The sequence below is a fragment of the Podarcis liolepis genome, assembly GCF_965112155.1.
Source record: "Podarcis liolepis genome assembly, chromosome: 10".
NCBI classification, from domain to species: domain Eukaryota; kingdom Metazoa; phylum Chordata; class Lepidosauria; order Squamata; family Lacertidae; genus Podarcis; species Podarcis liolepis.
Genome location: NC_139562.1, coordinates 882,743 through 901,337, shown reverse-complemented (window position 1 = coordinate 901,337; position 18,595 = coordinate 882,743). Strand labels below are relative to the sequence as shown.

At 47.5% G+C, this 18,595-nt stretch overlaps 1 protein-coding gene across 2 annotated transcripts; it reads left to right on the top strand.

Annotated features, from left to right (window-relative positions):
• Positions 1-2,162: 2,162 nt before the first annotated feature.
• LOC310686846 (uncharacterized protein) lies at positions 2,163-11,374 on the top strand. 2 transcript variants are annotated; one of them, XM_083461199.1, is made up of 2 exons: positions 2,163-2,342; positions 7,308-11,374. In XM_083461199.1, exon 2 carries the CDS (start codon positions 7,435-7,437, stop codon positions 9,415-9,417), a length of 1,983 nt encoding a protein of 660 aa, XP_083317325.1. In that variant the 5' UTR covers positions 2,163-2,342; positions 7,308-7,434; the 3' UTR covers positions 9,418-11,374. The 2 variants fall into 2 exon arrangements, with proteins under 2 accessions (XP_083317325.1, XP_083317324.1); XM_083461198.1 differs by having other exon boundaries at positions 7,284-11,374.
• The last annotated feature ends 7,221 nt before the right edge of the window (positions 11,375-18,595 follow it).

Sequence of the window (18,595 nt, the reverse complement as noted above, 5' to 3'; positions counted from 1 at the left end):
AGCAAAAATAAAACCAATGAGCGCATTCAAGCCTTGCCCCCTGATCATGTAAAGAGTTCCCTCCCAACTTCTGCTTTCTTCAGTCTGAACATTAGTCCGACCTAATAAAAAGGAGAAAGGAACTGTATTCAGCCGTTAAGCTCTCCTACGCAACATCTGCCAAACAGGGACATTTTGCGGTTAGCATCTTCCTGTTTTCAGCTGCTCAGGACCCTGTCTGGACAGGAGGAAAATGCCAGCACAGCAGATTTATTGCTTCCCCCCTTATGTTAGCGAGACATTGAGAAGAACAAGGGGAGAGAACTGGGACAGAGTTCATTTTGGATTTTTCAAATCTAAGCATTTTGCCCTAAGCTTTGCAGAAGCCTTCATGATTCAAACATGGATAAAAAGCATTATAAGGATATATGGTGCTATATGGTTATATATGGTTATATATGGCTAACTGATTATATGGAAAGCATAAGGGTATAATTCCTCCAGGTGGTCCCGCTTCATTCAGCAGGTGCCTCATTGCGAGAAGTGAGGTTACAGGGGGCCTTCTGGGTTGTCCTGACTGCCCTGTGGAACGCCCTCCCACCAGATGTCAAGGAGATAAACCATTATATGACCTCCATAGACGCCTAAAAGCGGCGCCAGGAAGCTTTTAATGTTTTATGTTGGGTTATGTTTCCTTTTATTCTTTTGGAAGCCGCCCAGAGTGGCTGGAGCAATCCAGTCGGATGGGTGGGGTACAAAAAAAGTTGTTGTTGTTGTTGTTGTTGTTGGACACCCAGCTTTTGACAGCTAGCTAGGCAGGGATTAAGGGCTGCTTCGTTCTGTGCTTTTGGACTCCTATGGGCCTATGGTTCTGGTGCTTGTGGATTTCATGGGATTTAATGTCTTGCCATTATAAATGCACGGGGATAAGTGCATTTACACAGACACATTTCCGCAGAAAGACCCAAACTCCGGCATGTAGCCGCAGGTGATACAATAGGAGCCTTTCTGCAAATGGCCTTTGCAACACAACTCGCTGGGTGGTTACAAAGTATACACATTGGCCTCTTTGCAACGTAGCCCCGTTTCCTCAATGAATCCACCCATTTCAGTAAAACCTGAGCTGAAATAGTAAGGAGAGGAAAACAGCAGCCCTGTCTGACCCCCGTCAGCCCCCAGACTCCCCCAGTCACGTGGCAGGAGATTCATCCTGAGCCCGCCCCCCTCCGTGAGATGGGTATGACATCATGGATGATCCATATAATCCATTGATGATCCACATGATCCAAGCAGACTGGGCGAAAGAGCAGATCTCTAGGCCTGAATGAAACGGGTCTGCGATGATGGATTCTGGAGTCAAGAAATCCTCCCTTTCCAGTGATCTCTCAGGCTGGCCAGGAAAAGGCAGCGAGCAGGAATCGTCAGGCATCCCGACGGACAGACAGACCTGTCATGTTGCCAAAACATGGAGTCTGATCTGATTTCCAGGTACAACGCATTTTGTGGCACAACCGGGGATGTTTTTGGGGTGCTCTCTCTGTGACGGGGGGGCGATTATTTGAGGGTGTACAAATTGCAACGCGCTTTAGTTCTGGGCTGCTTCACTCCTCGCATGGGGGGGGGGGGCTCTGCGCGCAAACAGATCAACAGCTGCCTTGCTTTCTTCCGGGCCGCATTGTGCTACCTCTGACGGAGACACAAGGGAGGAATTGTGTCGGCTCTCTCTCTCTCTCTCTCTCTCTCTCTCTCTCTCTCTCTCTCTCTCTGTGTGTGTGTGTGTGTGTGTGTGCGCAAAAGACCAAGCCCCATTTTCCCCGTAACACAGGAGTCACAGAGCCCAACCCGCTGCTCAATGTGCACCAATACCTAAAACATGGAATGGATCTAAGATCATGGCGTGTGGGGCGGGGGGGAAAAGGATTTTCAATGTAAACATTGTAGGGGGGACCCCACTTTGCAGCTGGATTGCCAGGATCAGCCCCTCCCGCGCTCTCCTGATCCCCTGAACGAAGAAGGGAGGGGGGAAACCTTCGTCTCCCCCCCCCCCTCTATCCCTCCCTTCCCGGTACATCCTCCTCTCACCCCGCCCCCACAACCCTCAACCCCCCCCCCTATGTCGCACCTCTTCCTTCTGCTCCTCCTCCAATCCGGCTTCTGTTTCCGGAATGAGCGGAGAGAGCCCCCCCCCCTCCCGAACTGCCTGCTTCTCCCGGACGTGGAGCTTCTGCGCCGGATTGCTGCTCTGCGCCGTAGCTCGGGGGGGAGGGCGCTTCGGAAAGGAAAGGTGGGGCGGCAGGGGAGGGAACCCCCGCCCGGTGGATGTTGCAGGAAAGGAAAGGAGAATCGGGAGCGAGGACAAAGAGGTAAAGGGGTCGCGGGGGGCGGAGAGGGAGAGGGTAAGGACCCAGAGACCCCCGCCAGCTCCCCAAAGCGCCTTTCGTGGGCCGCATGGGAAGGGCCTGGATCCCTGCACGTGTGCTGCGAAGGGGGCTTTCCATGGCCCCTTAGGCGCCTTGGCAGCGGCGGACATGGGGCGCCTACGCAGGGGGCCCCCACGAGGACCCCCTTGCCCCGTTTCCCCCGCGAAGGCATCCCTGGGGCCCTGTGGGTTTCGCACGGATAAAGAAGGGTTAACGGGCGTGAGGGACGCCTAGATAGAGACCCCCTGTCCCTCCTCTGCTAGTCTTGGGGTGGCCCCCCAGGATGGAAAGATGGGGGATGAGGGCTGAGCCGCGCCAAGGGAGGCCTCTGGGTGCAGGGGAGACTCTGGGACAGAGGGAGGGAGTCGAGGAAGTGGGGAGGGGGAGCATCCCTGGGGCAGAAAAGGGCAGCAATGGGGGGGGGGGAGAGATAGGAAATCAGTCTTTGGGGAGACTTCTCCATGGTGGCGCCTGCTGGGATTCTCTGGAGGGGCTGCCTTGACTTCTCCTTACCATCCAGGAATCGGCCACCCCTTCAAGGTGACCAGAGACAGATCCCTGGAAAGTGGGGGGTCCAGTCCCCCCCTTCCTTCCTGCAACCTCCATCCTCTTCCCACCCCATAAGCCCCTGCCCTGCCCAGACACAGTGGTTCTGCCAAGTCCAACCATTGGTCCCCCTGGAGAGGAGAGGAAAGAGGAAGAGGGGAGGGGAGAGGCCTTCTCAGAAGCGGCTCTTTGTTTCCGCAATCCCACCCAGGAAGCAGCCAGGAACCTTTTCCTCTCTCTCAGGCTTCCATCTTTAAGTTTCTCTTCCACTGCCTGGTTCCAGTACAAAGAAAAGACAGTAAAACATCAGACATTAAAAACCTCCTGATAGAGGGTTGCCTTCAGCTGTCTTCTAAATGTCAGAATATTGCCCACTTCCTCGCCCTCTGCCTGCTTCCCTGTAACTTCGCTTCTCCCAGGGGGGAATCAGCAGAAGACCTTCCAAGGAGGACCTCCCTGACCAGACTGAGCGATGTCGGTGGAGATGCTCCTTCAGGTCTACAGGGCTGAGGCTGTTGAGGGCTTTAGGTTGCAGATCTTGCTGCTCCATAACGATCTTATTCAGCAAATAAATTTATTACTAAAGGCAAAGAAGCATAACAGGATTCAAAAAATAGCAAAAACTTAACTTACATAAAACCCTAACTTAGCATACCAAAACAGCACTCAAGTAAGAATCACACAAGCGAGTAGAGAAATAGCAGACTAGGAAGTGGGATCAGAGGCCTTTCGGCCTTGTAATTTACCATAATTTTCGCACCATAACACGCAGTTTTTTCCTCCTAGAAAGTAAGGGGAAATGTCTGTGCGTGTTATGGAGCGAATGCCTACGGATGGCAGGGGAATCCGCTGCAGTTGTGAGCAGTCCGTGGCTCTCTTTGAAACTGCAAAGCGGGTGTAAGCAGCTCCTGTCAGCTAGCGGAGCCGGGGAGGAGGGAGAGAAGCAGAGCGGGAGTTGGCTGCTTTAAAACAACCCCGTGCTCTCTGTCCCTCTCTCCTCCCCACTGAGCTGCTAAGTAGCAGCAAAGCTTTTCAGCCAGCCTAGCTGGGAGGAGGGAGAGAAGCAGAGCGGGGTGCTCGCTTCGGCAGCACATATACTAAAAAAAGAGAAGCAGAGCGGGGTTGGCTGCTTTAAAACAACCCCATGCTCTCTGTCCCTGCCTGCAGTTTTTTGCTGTCCGATTTTGGATTAGCCACTGTAGGGGCTGTGTGTGTGTGTGCTTGAGCTATCGTTCTCCTCCTCCTGCTTCCTGTTCACTCTCCCAGCACCCCAGCGCTCTCCTGCGACTTTAGTATTGATAGTGTGTGTGTCTGTGTCTGTGTCTGTGTGTGAGAGGCATCGTTCTCCTCCTCCTGCTTCCTGTTCACTCTCCCAGCACCCCAGCGCTCTCCTGCGACTTTAGTATTGATAGTGTGTGTGTGTGTGTCTGTGTGTGAGAGGCATCGTTCTCCTCCTCCTGCTTCCTGTTCACTCTCCCAGCGCCCCTGCGCTCTCCTGCGACTTTAGGATTGATACTGTGTGTGTGTGTGTGTGTGAGAGAGAGAGAGGGGGGATCGTTCTCCTTCTCTTGCTTCCCACTCCCAGAGCCCCTGCCTCTGCTGCGACTTTAGGATTGATACTCTGTGTGTGTGTGTGTGTGTGTGTGATCGTTCTCCTTCTCTTGCTTTCCACTCCCAGCCCCTACACTCTCCTGCGACTATAGGATTGATACTGTGTGTGTGTGAGAGAGAGAGAGGGGGGGGATCGTTCTCCTTCTCTTGCTTCCCACTCCCAGCGCCCCTCCCTCTCCTGCGACTTTAGGATTGATACTCTGTGTGTCTGTGTGTGTGACAGGGATTGTTCTCCTCTTGCTTCCCGTTCACTCCCCCAGCGCCCCTGCGACTTTAGGATTGATACTCTGTGTGTCTCTCTATGTGTGAGAGGCATCCTTCTCCTTCTCTTGCTTCCCGTTCACTCCCCCAGCGCCCCTGCGACTTTAGGGCGACTTTAGCATGGATCCACATGGATCCTCAGGATTTTTGCATTGGGCTACCCCAAACTCACCGTCAGATCACATGTCTGTGGCCACAGCATGAACCACCAAAATCATACATCCACTGTTTTGTTTAGAATATTTTTTTCTTGTTTTCCTCCTCTAAAAACTACGTGCGTGTTATGGTCTGGTGCGTGTTATAGAGCGAAAAATACGGTATATTCTATTAAATGTCAGGGTAACCTTGGGACTGGATAGCAAGCCTGGCTCACTCCAGTTTAAACCAGCTTCATCTGGTTCCATGAAACAAGAAAGGTTCTTCATAACCTCATCGCAACTGATCCCACCACCAGCTCTCAGCAGAAAGGAAACTGCCGAGTTTCAGGAAGCCTGCATTAGATCAATGCTTTTCTTTGCCTGGAAAATGCAGCCATGCCACTTAAATGTCAGCACCAACAGTGTGACATGTGCTTGAAAATCTGCTGGGAGCCAAGTAAGATCCTTTAGGAGCAGTGATATGTGGTCTTGGCAGCTGCTCCCATTCAGTTGCAGTTTTGGGTCACCTTCAAAGGTAGTCCCATGTAGACCACAGAGCAGTAGTCCAAGCCGGAAATAACCAGAGCATGCACCACTCTGGCAAGACAGTGTGAGGGGAAGGAGGGACTCAGCCTGCGTTCCAGATGGAGCTGCTAGACCGCTGCCCTGGACACAGAATTGAGCTGCACCTCCATGGTCAGCTGTGAGTCCAAAATGACCCCCAGGCTGCACACCTGGTTATTTAGGGGCACAATTACCCCATCAGGACCAGCCCCCCCCCACACCTGCCCACCTCCTGTTCCCCAGAGACAGTACTTCTGTTTTGTCAGGATTCAAGCTCAATCTGTTAGCTGCCACCCATCCTCAAACCACCTCCAGGCACCAACACAGGGCATTCACCACCTTCACTGGCTTCACTGGTTCAGTAGGACACCATGGCCAAAGGTCTCCAAAGCCACTGAGAGATCTAGCAGAACCAGGAAACAGCTTTCCCTTCAGACTCTAGCGCATTGGAGATCATCAACCAGAGCAACGAGGGCAGTTTCTGTCACATGATGAGGCCTGAATCCCAGTTGGAAGGATCATGGTGGCAGAAGCTTTCCTGGTCCTGCACCCCTAAAAGCTCCAGGCACAAGTCTTTCATTAGCTTTGAAGGGGCCATCCGATACTTGGTGGTCTTTTCTTCAAAAGACAAATATTTTGAATACTTTTACAGTGACATATGATGTAAATAGCACATCCACATTGGAGAGATTTTGATACACACGTCTGAGCTCATCTCTCCACCTGAAACTGCTGTGTTAGCAGCACTGCCTGGGCAGTGTGTTTGGGGGTCCTGGGCTGCCTAGACAACAAGACCCCTTTCTCAGCCTGGCTAATATGGTCCCAAGGAAAGCAGAGCAGTACGTTTGGCACCAGCTTGGCTGCTGGAGTGGCTGGAAGGAGGTGTGCAGGACACCATGCAACTATCTTAGAGACTCCACTCTGGATTTGTATAGCCTTTTCTTTTCCTGAAGATAACTCACCAGGCAGTGAAGGTTTAGTTTTCCTTCTCGAGGACCTCCCTTCCCAGATTGACGAGCCCCATCTGCCCTTCACTTTCCTCAGCAGGATGGGCAGAATCTGCCTTCTTGACTGTGGGATTCACTGTTGTTCTCATCCTCTCCATCCACCAGGGCCTGCCTACACCTGCAGCAGAATTCCCCAACCCACCAAGGATTTGAGACCATCTATTCTCACCTGGTTTAGCCGGCCGGTTGAAGCCGTTCCTGGGCTTGTGACCCCTATTCTATCCTGACAGCTTCTGGAAGCCACAGGTGGGAACTGAGTGTAGGGTGGGGACCACTGATGGATAAATTACCCCATAACGTGCATGACATGACCCCCACCAAAGGAACTAATGCTCTCCTAACACCCCAAGACATCATATAATTATGATATTTGAGACAGAACCGGAATAAATTCGTCTCTAGAAAAAACACAACTTCAGGCAATAAGTAAATTAATACTACTTATTCAAGGTACTACATATTCCACTAAGTACACTTTATCTATTTGCCTTGAATATCCACTTTTCAGTGTCATTTTAGGATAGTCCTGCGTCAGAAGATGGGCATGAGATCAGACAGCACATGATTCTTTTAAAAATCATGCTGCTTTATTAACATTGATTGAGGGTTATGAAAGCTGCTCATGAATTACTATCATTTGTTAACATTACAACTTCATTTCCAAAAAATTGGGAACATGGGGAGGAGGTGGGGGAATATAGGAGATGTTGATATAGGAGAAGGTGCTAATGGAGCTTGATTTATTTTCTTTCCCTTAGGTCTCTTCCTTGAAACCCAAACAGGATTCCCTTTCTTCCCACTCTGAAGAAGGAGATGGAGAAGACAGTCAGAACTCCAGGGAATGGGGCACCTTTAGTTTCATTAGGAATAGAAATTAAAATGTGTGACATGCAGAATATGCTTCATTGAATGAGCACACATAGTTCACATCAACAACCTCCAACAGGGGAGAAACCATTTAAAGGTATGGAGTGTGGGAAAAGATTCACTGATAGTCGAAAACTTAGAACACATCAGCGGAGTCACATGGGCAAGAATGGATTCCAATGCAGGGAGTGTGGGAAGAACTTTAGTCAGAGTGGACTCCTCAATATACACCAGCGGACTCACACAAGGGAGAAACCATATAAATGCATGGAATGTGGAAAGAGCTTCAGTCGGAGTGATGCACTTAGCACTCATCAACGGACTGACACAGGGGAGAAACCACATAAATGTATGGAGTGTGGAAAGAGCTTCAGTCAGAGTGGACACTTAAGTTTACATCAGCAGACTCACACAGGGGAGAAACCATTTAAGTGTTTGGAGTGTGGAAAGAGCTTTAGTAATAATGGATACCTTAAATTACACCAGCGGATTCACACAGGGGAGAAACCATATAAATGTATGGAGTGCGGAAAGAGCTTCAGTTTCAATGCTGCCTTTAGAACACATCAAAGGACACACACAGGGGAGAAACCATATAAATGTATGGAGTGTGGAAAGAGCTTCAGTCAGAGTGGACACCTCAATATATATCAACGGACACACACAGGAGAGAAACTATTTAAATGCATGGAGTGCGGAAAGAGCTTTAGTGATAATGGAAGACTTAGAACACATCAACGGACTCACACAGGGGAGAAACCATTTAAATGTATGGAGTGTGGAAAGAGCTTCAGTCAGAGTGGACACCTCAATATACATCAACGGACTCACACAGGGGAGAAACCATTTAATTGTATGGAGTGTGGAAAGAGCTTTGGTGATAATGAAAGTCTTAGAAAACATCAACGGACTCACACAGGGGAGAAACCATATAAATGTATGGAGTGCGGAAAGAGCTTCAGTTTCAATGCTGCCTTTAGAACACATCAAAGGACACACACAGGGGAGAAACCATATAAATGTTTGGAGTGTGGAAAGAGCTTCAGTCAGAATGGAATCCTTAGAACACATCAACGGACTCACACAGGAGAGAAACCATTTAAATGTTTGGAGTGTGGAAAGAGCTTCAGTCAGAATGGAATCCTTAGAACACATCAACGGACACACACAGGAGAGAAACTATTTAAATGCATGGAGTGTGGAAAGGACTTCAGTAGGAGTGCACACCTTAGATCACATCAACGGACTCACACAGGGGAGAAACCATTTAAATGTATGGAGTGTGGAAAGAGCTTTGGTGATAATGGAAGTCTTAGAAAACATCAACGGACTCACACAGGGGAGAAACCATATAAATGTTTGGAGTGTGGAAAGAGCTTCAGTCAGAATGGAATCCTTAGAACACATCAACGGACTCACACAAGAGAGAAACCATTTAAATGTTTGGAGTGTGGAAAGAGCTTCAGTCAGAATGGAGACCTTAAATTACATGAGAGGATTCACACAGGGCACAAACCATATGAATGTATGGAGTGTGGAAAGAGCTTCACTTTCAATGGAAACCTTAGAATACATCAACGGACTCACACAGGGGAGAAACCATATAAATGCATGGAGTGCGGAAAGAGCTTCCGTTTTAATGAAAACCTTAGAACACATCAACGGACTCACACAGGGGAGAAACCATATAAATGTTTGGAGTGTGGAAAGAGCTTCAGTCAGAGTGGACACCTCTATATACACCAACGGACTCACACAGGAGAGAAACCATTTAAATGTATGGAGTGTGGAAAGAGCTTTGGTGATAATGGAAGCCTTAGAACACATCAACGGACTCATACAGGGGAGAAGCCATATAAATGCATGGAGTGCGGAAAGAGCTTCCGTTTTAATGGAAACCTTAGAACACATCAACGGATTCACACAGGGGAGAAATCATTTAAATGCATGGAGTGCGGAAAGAGCTTCAGTCAGAATGGAAATCTTAGAAACCATCAACAGACACACAGGGGAGAAACTGTTTAAATGTATGGACTGAGGAAGGAGCTTCAGTCAGAGTGGAACCCTTGATTTATATCAACAAACTCACACAAAACACAAACCTTATAAATATCAGGAAAGTAGATAGAGGTTCAGTCCTAGTGGAAGTTCTAAATCAACAGACTCACGGACAGGAAGAAGTTTAGTACTTGAAACCCTTCAAACTATCAACAACCTCAAAGAGGAAAAGCAGTTTAAATGAAAACATTGCAAAACGTGCTTTATTTACAAAGGAGTGTTTAAGGAACATCCAGGGACTCTCACATGGACGAACCAATTTAGATGTTTGGAGTGTGGGACGTCTTCCTCTCAGAGTCCACTCTTTTCTTCACAGCAATGAACTCAGCAGGACATCACTCATTAACACATGTTGTGTTTGTGAAGTTCTGGTATTTATGCGTAAAAGTCTATAGTAATGAAATATTGAAGGCATTGTCAAACAATGTGGTTATGATCTAATATTTAAAGTACCTTTCGACAGAGAAAGGGTGAGGGTTTATCTGGATTGCTGGTGGTCAGTGAGGATTAGGGCTGGGCGATGTATTGTCCAAACTGGTTTCTAGACCACATAGAATCATAGAATCATAGAATCATAGAGTTGGATGAGACCACAAGGGCCATCGAGTCCAACCCCCTGCCAAGCAGGAAACACCATCAGAGCACTCCTGACATATGGTTGTCAAGCCTCTGCTTAAAGACCTCCAAAAAAGGAGACTCCACCACACTCCTTGGCAGCAAATTCCACTGTTGAACAGCTCTTACTGTCAGGAAGTTCTTCCTAATGTTTAGGTGGAATCTTCTTTCTTGTAGTTTGGATCCATTGCTCCGTGTCCGCTTCTCCGGAGCAGCAGAAAACAACCTTTCTCCCTCCTCTAGGTGACATCCTTTTATATATTTGAACATGGCTATCATATCACCCCTTAACCTCCTCTTCTCCAGGCTAAACATGCCCAGCTCCCTTAGCCGTTCCTCATAAGGCATCGTTTCCAGGCCTTTGACCATTTTGGTTGCCCTCCTCTGGACACGTTCCAGTTTGAATTGTGGTGCCCAGAACTGGACACAGTACTCCAGGTGAGGTCTGACCAGAGCAGAATACAGTGGCACTATTACTTCCCTTGATCTAGATGCTATACTCCTATTGATGCAGCCCAGAATTGCATTGGCTTTTTTAGCTGCCGCGTCACACTGTTGGCTCATGTCCAGTTTGTGGTCAACCAAGACTCCTAGATCCTTTTCACATGTACTGCTCTCAAGCCAGGTGTCACCCATCTTGTATTTGTGCCTCTCATTTTTTTTGCCCAAGTGCAATACTTTACATTTCTCCCTGTTAAAATTCATCTTGTTTGTTTTGGCCCAGTTCTCTAATCTGTCAAGGTCGTTTTGAAGTGTGATCCTGTCCTCTGGGGTGTTAGCCACCCCTCCCAGTTTGGTGTCATCTGCAAATTTGATCAGGATGCCCTTGAGTCCATCATCCAAGTCGTTGATAAAGATGTTGAATAAGACCGGGCCCAAGACAGAACCCTGTGGCACCCCACTAGTCACTCTTCTCCAGGATGAAGAGGAACCATTGATGAGCACCCTTTGGGTTCGGTCAGTCAGCCAGTTACAAATCCACTGAGTGGTAGCATAGTCAAGACCGCATTTTACCAGCTTCTTTACAAGAATATCATGGGGCACCTTGTCAAATGCCTTGCTGAAATCAAGGTAGGCTACATCCACTGCGTTCCCTTCATCTACCAGGCTTGTAATTCTGTCAAAAAACGAGATCAGGTTAGTCTGACATGACTTATTTTTCAGAAATCCATGCTGACTATTGGTGATCACAGCATTCCTTTCTAGGTGCTCACAGACTGTTTGCTTAATGATCTGCTCCAGAATCTTCCCTGCTATTGATGTCAGACTGACTGGGCGGTAATTATTTGGGTCCTCTCTTTCCCCCTTTTTGAAAATAGGGACAACATTTGCCCTCCTCCAGTCTGCCGGGACTTCGCCTGTTCTCCAGGAATTCTCAAAGATGACTGCCAGTGGTTCTGAGATCACATCTGCCAGTTCTTTTAATACTCTTGGATGCAGTTCATCTGGCCCTGGAGACTTGAATACATCTAAACTAGCCAAGTATTCTTGTACTATCTCCTTAGTTATTCTGGGCTGTGTTTCCTTTGCTGAATCATTTGCTCCAAATTCTTCAGGTCGGGCATTGTTTTCTTTATCGGAGAAGACTGAGGCAAAGAAGGCATTGAGGAGTTCAGCCCTTTCTGTGTCCCCTGTTTGCATTTCACCATCTTCTCCTCTGAGTGACCCCATTGTTTCTTTGTTCTTCCTTTTGCTACGAACATACCCATAAAAGCCTTTTTTGTTGCTTTTAACCTCTCTAGCAAGCCTGAGTTCATTCTGTGCTTTAGCTTTTCTGACTTTGTGTCTACACGTGCTGGCTATTTGTTTGAATTCCTCTTTGGTGATTTCCGCCCTTTTCCATTTTTTGTACACATCCTTTTTTAATCTTAATTCAGTTAAAAGTTCTTTAGATAGCCACCCTGGCTTCTTTAGGCACCTTCCATGTTTCCGTCTCATTGGTATTGCCTGACGTTGTGCTTTTACTATCTCCCTCTTAACAAACTCCCAGCCATCATGAACTCCCTTTCCTTTTAGTATTACTGTCCATGGGATCTCACCCAGCACTTCCCTAAGTTTTATGAAGTCGGCTTTCTTAAAGTCAAGAAATTGAGTCCTAGTATGCTTGGCTGCTCCTTTCCGCTGTATAGTAAACTTCAGAAGAGCATGATCACTCGCGCCTAATGATCCTTCCACTTCTACCCCACTAACCAGGTCATCAACATTGGTTAGGACCAGATCTAAAATGGCTGTTCCTCTTGTTGCTTCTCCCACTTTCTGGACAATGAAGTTGTCTGCAAGGCCAGTGAGGAATCTGTTTGACCTTATGCTCTTGGCTGAGTTTGACGTCCAACAAATATCCGGGTAATTGAAGTCCCCCATTACTACTATCTCCCTTCCTTTTGCATGCTTGGCCATCTGTTCCAGGAAGGCATCATCTATGTCCTCCGTTTGGCTTGGGGATCTATAGTAAACTCCCACAATGAGGTCTCTGTTATTCTTCTCTCCCTTAATTTTGACCCAAATGCTCTCACTTTGGCTTTGAGGATCTAAATCTTGGATCTCTTCACAGGTATACACATCCCTGACATATAACGCCACTCCTCCTCCTTTCTTGTCTGGTCTGTTTCTCTGAAATAGATTGTATCCCCCCATTATTACATTCCAATCATGGGACTTATCCCACCAGGTTTCAGTGATGCCTATTATGTCATATTTAGTCATGATGACCTTCAAAAACATCATGATGACCTTCCAAAAACAATGGATATGGCAACACCCCACAGATCACAGTGTGTGTTTCTGGGATGCCCATTTGCCTGGAAGCAGCCAGCAGAAAGCTTTGCTTCGTGAAGCCCCTGCAGATGCCAAGTTGCTGACTTCCCTCCCAGACGACAGGAAGCGAAAGACATACATCCTTTGCCCTGTGTCCTTCCAGCCTCTTTCCTCCCTTGCTCCCTTCTGCCGGTTTGTGTGCCTGACTTAGACATCCTGTGTGCTGTATTTTTTTTACTGCTGAAACTGCGTTTGCTCTCAGGAGCTAATTTTTGTGCCTCACTGGGGACCCAGTGAGAACTGTATGCTTTCAAAGCTCAGTAAACTATTACTGAAGAATTCCTACTGCCTCTGTGTGTGTTTTTGACCTCAGTGTGGGAATTGCTTTACACGTGGCCCCTACCCTGCCGATACTCTGCTCATTCCCTGGATTTGCTGTACTTAAGCATGCAAGACGGGTGCATCTGTGTGTGACTGGTTTTTGCACCAAACTCTCTCACCACCCCACTGCGTGATCTCCAAACACTGCTACTTCACCAGAACTTCTCCCTGCCTCCTACATGTTCTGAAGAAAACTTAAAATACTGTAATTTAATGGGAGATTTCCCCCCAAGCCTTATTGCAAGAGGGGGAAGGATGGGTTGCAGGTACCAGGGAAGTCTCCTGGGGGGGCCCATATTCCCTCACGAACCCCATAGGGCAACCTCAGAGCTCCTGCTTATTCTGGGGTTTGGGGAAGATAGTACTTTTCCATAGTCCCAGAAGTTATTATTCTTCCTGCCAGAGGACCAGTGTGCATATTATTATCGTACTGAATTTACTGTTGTTGCTGCTGTTGCTGTCATGGACTGGCTGGGTGAAAGGGGGGGGGGAGGCACCAGCTGGGGGACCCCCAAGGGAAGAAGGCTCAGAGTCTGGGTCTTGTATGCCCCCAAAGGCTATCAAAACTCCTAGGTCTGACCAATTAAAGGCTGATATGGGATCCGTTGGGGGCCAGGTCAGTTATTTCTTTTTCACCTCTCCTCTGGAAAAGTGCTCTTTCTTCTGGGGTTTGATTACTTTTGCCTCCTTCAGTGCCCACTGCATCCTCAGCGAGGTGCAATACTGTCCTTTCAACTTATGTAGGGTTCTCTCTCAGGACCGCTACCCAGGAGTCTGCCTATGCAGACTGCTCCGAACCCCCATGGTGTTTTGTCACGCTTCAAAAGACCTGGTTGGTTTGCTCCAGGTCCCACGAGCCGGGGGGGGGGGCAGCAGGGAGTTCTTAGTCATTTGAGGTTCATTGCTCCACCATATTTGTGCTTGAATTTGCCAAAATTATTCACCATGCCTTGTAATGGAGTCCATTCCTCCTGTGAGTGTGACACCCCCCATTATGCCCTCCTGCTTAAGTTGTTACACAAGGGGGACTCCCTGCCTTCTGACATGTTGCAGATAAAATAAAAGGGGGGGGGAAGCCTTTTGAAAAGACTGGTGGCCAGCAAGGCCCACAGTGAGAAAGCCTATAGAAAGAAAAGACTCATAAATAAATGCCCCCCTCAGCTGCACAGCCCGCCAGTCCTGGGCAGAGAACTCACAGTTGTGCCAAGGGGGGAGAGAGCCTGATCTCTTCAGCCCCAGCCCTCAGCCGGACAGGAGCCTTCAAGAAAAACACAGTGTGAGAAAACTCCCCCCCCCACCCTCTTGGCCGAGCTTGAGACAATACATGGACATTCAAAGAGCTGGGAGCCGGCTGTTGCCTGGTTGAGGCACCCACAGCTGGCAGTCCACTGATGCCGGGGAGGGGGGGTCCACAAACGCAGAGAGAGAGAGAGAGAGAGAGGGGGGGGCCCCCCAGCCCAGCTCCCTTGGCTGAGCTGGAGACAAAAGCATCAATGCAAAACACACAAAAAAGAAAGCTCTCCCCCCCCCCAAAAAAAATGTGCAATTTCACTGCGAGCAAAACACACAGAGCAGCCCCCTTGACTGTGACACACAGAGAGCTGGGGGGGCACTGCTCCCTCAGTTGAGGCACCCACAGCTGGGTGGGTTCAAAGAAAGCCTCAATTTATCTGAGTCACAGCACCAAATGTATACACTGGTACCTCAGGTTACATACGCTTCAGGTTACAGACGCTTCAGGTTACAGACTCCGCTAACCCAGAAATAGTACCTCAGGTTAATAACTTTGCTTCAGGATGAGAACAGAAATCGTGCTCCGCCGGCGCAGTGGCAGCAGGAGGCTCCATTAGCTAAAGTGGTGCTTCAGGTTAAGAACAGTTTCAGGTTAAGAACGGACCTCCGGAACAAATTAAGTTCTTAACCCGAGGTACCACTGTACCTCCAAAGGTTATAATAAAGGTAAAGGCACCCCTGACCATTAGGTCCAGTCATGGACGACTCTGGGGTTGTGCGCTCATCTTGCTTCATTGGCCGAGGGAGCCAGCGTACAGCTTCCGGGTCATGTGGCCAGCATGACTAAGCCGCTTCTTCTTCTTCTTTTTTTTAATGATATTTATTAAGGGTTTGAAAATTACAAAAAGAAAAGAAAGAAAAGAAAAGAATCAATATCAATCAAACCTTTATTGCATTAGCATACAGCCATAGCAGGATAAGACAAAAATGCTAGAGACAAGCAACCAAACAAAATTCAAAGCGATATTACTGGCGTTATGACATTTAGATTACCCTAAGACAATAATGTAAAGATTTAGTTGCCAGCGCCGGGAATCTAAAATGCGGATGTACATAAAGCATATAATGGCCCAAAATAGGCTCGGCACATTAGGTTAAAAAGGTAATAAAAGAATTAAAACAGGTCCAGGTCTAGGACACACTACCCTGTCAGAGTAGCCCTGAGTTTCAGAGCCTGCACTATGAAGATTGCCACCCCACGTGAAATTTGGGGATTTGCGTCCACAAGAAGTGATTTCAAACAGTCTTCCTTAGATGTAATGGTGGACAGGATCAAGAGGAGGAGCTTAGTTCTTATTAGCTCATAAATAGGGCAGTAGAAAAAGAAATGTATGAAGTCCTCTACTTCATTCATTGTGCATGGACATAAACGCTGAGTAATAGGGGTCTTAGAGTAAATCCCCTGCAGGAAGGCCGTGGGTATAGAATGGAAACGGGCCATAGTAAACGCTCTTCTCAAATTGGGCTCCGTCAGGTCTATCAAGTAGTTGGCAAGTGATCTTACCACTTTCACTTTAGGGAGCCACATGGAGAGGCGGGCTGTGGAGGACTGTGCCCGGTCCATGGCCTCGTCTCTTGTAAGAATCCAGGCCCGGATTTTATGTTGGTCCCAAGATGACAGCGTGTCGAGATCTGGGAGGGAGTAGCGTGCAGTAATAGTCTCCATGGCCCTGGACCATTTGTTGCTATGAGAACAAGTTAAAAAGGCTTGCCTGGCTAGTAGGGAACCTGGGGCATTGATTAATTTACAATAAAAACTAATAATTCTAATGTGGGCTCTCGCAACAATGGAGGGGAGGCCCAGTTCTGTTCTTAACTGTGCAGCAACCGAGCCCTTGGGGAGACCCAGTAACTTTCGTGCAAAAGAATTTTGTAGAATCTCGAGCCGTTGTAGTGTTTTTAAATTCCACCCCCAGATTTCAACCCCATACAGTAACATTGGGAGGACTTTGCTGATAAAAGCTTTTCTGATTGGTGGAACCAACTGGCCGCCATTTGCATAGAAGAATTTCTCCAAGGCTTTGATGGTTCTGCGGGCATCCAGGATGGTCGTATTTAGGTGAGCTGACCAGCTAAGCCCATGCTGAAAAGTGATACCCAAATACTTGAATGCTGAACAATATTCAATAGAGTGGCCCTCAAAATTCCAAAATGGCTTTTGGTTTTGGCGAAATTAATTTTGAGGGAGTTGGTATCACAATATGTCATGAGCCCTCTGAGCATGTTGCTTAAGCACAAAAGAATCAAACACAACAAAACACAACAATACAATACAAAACAAAATCAAAAACATTACATAAATATAACAGATCAAAAAGAAAAACAATTAAAAACACATTCAATATTTTCAATGTTATCTTTCCTTAACTTGTTTCAACGACTTCCTCGCACCTCTCTTTTTTGTAAGCCACTTCAATTAGTTGTTTCAGCAAATCCTTTCCATCTTCCTCAATTCTTTGCCCTATAATTTATCTTACAGGTTCTAACCTTGATTTCCCTTTAATCCCTTTACAATTTATTGTACTTAATTCTTTATAGCCTTTCTGCTAAAACCATATAACTTCATTCCAACATCTTTCTAACATTCCTTAATTTTACAATATTTCTGTAGGTAGTCTTTGAATTTCTTCCAATCTTCTTCCACCGGTCTCAGATTCTTCTCCCTGGTCTCAGATTCTTCTCCCTGGTCTCAGATTCTGCCAGTCATTTCCGCCAGTTCCATATAGTCCATCAACTTCAACTGCCACTCTTCCCGGGTGGGTAGATCTTGTGTCTTCCAATACTTCGCGATAAGTATTCTTGTTGCTGTTGTGGCATACATAAAGAAAGTTCTATCCTTCTTAGGCACCAATTGGCCGACCATGCCCAGGAGAAAGGCCTCTGGTTTCTTCAAGAAGGTATATTTAAATACCTTTTTCATTTCATTATAGATCATCTCCCAGAATATCTTAATCCTTGGGCATGTCCACCAAAGGTGAAAGAATGTACCTTCAGTTTCATTACATTTCCAACATTTATTATCGGGCAAATGGTAAATTTTTGCAAGCTTGACTGGTGTCATGTACCACCTATAAATCATTTTCATTAAATTCTCTCTTAAGGCATTACATGCCGTAAATTTCAAACCTGTGGTCCATAACTGTTCCCAGTCAGCCATCATAATGTTATGTCCAACGTCTTGTGCCCATTTAATCATAGCAGATTTCACCGTTTCCTCCTGAGTATTCCATTTCAACAGCAAGTTATACATTCTTGACAAATGCTTAGTTTTTGGGTCTAACAATTCTATTTCCAATTTTGATTTTTCCACCTGGAAGCCAAGTTTTTTATCCATATTATATGCCTCTGTTATGGGATGATTAGCTGCTTGTGCGTAAAATCGTGCTCCCTCAGAGTTTGTGCGGCTCCACAAACCTCTGTGTGTGACAGAGCTCCTCAAACATGTCTGCTCTAGTCACTGGTAGAGTCTGACAGTGGCTGTCTGCGGAAGCGTTTCCAACAAAGAAGCTCCTTAACGGAAACGCGTCTCCTGGACTCACGGCGTGACAGTTTCCGGCGAGGTGTGGGTCTCCCTATGGGAGACTCAGATACCTCCCCACTGTTCTCGCTGGAAGCGTCCCTGAGCCCTCCCTCCTGCTCGCATTCCCTCAGAGATCCACTCCTCCCCCTGCTGGTTCCTGCTTCAGCTGTTGAGTCTCTTTCTTCCTCCCTGAGCCCCTCCACCACCTGATGCTCCGATGGCAGTTCCCTGACATCCACCTCCCCTCCAGGGCCCCCCTCACCCCCTCCCATTTCCTCTCCCCTGGGAGGTGAAGGGTTAAAACCCCGAAAAGAATCTTCTTCATCTTCAGACGTCTCGAACAATTCCCTCCATTGATCGCCGTCCCGGCTCACTGAATCCTCCTCCTCTTCAGAATCTGTGAACCCCTCCAACTCCTCTTCCTCGTCGGTGGTGGCAAAGTATTTCCTTCGGAACCTCGCTACAGGCTGAGGTTTACGTGGGAACCTCTGATGAAAAGTTTCTATTAAAACTTCGTCATTGACATCCTCTGCCCTAACCCAGGTGTTTTCCGACTCCGGTTCCCCTTCCCACATTACCAAA

Excerpts from the sequence above, each read along its gene's own strand:
- LOC310686846 (XM_083461199.1), top strand. The coding sequence starts at position 7,435 with ATGAGCACACATAGTTCACATCAACAACCTCCAACAGGGGAGAAACCA.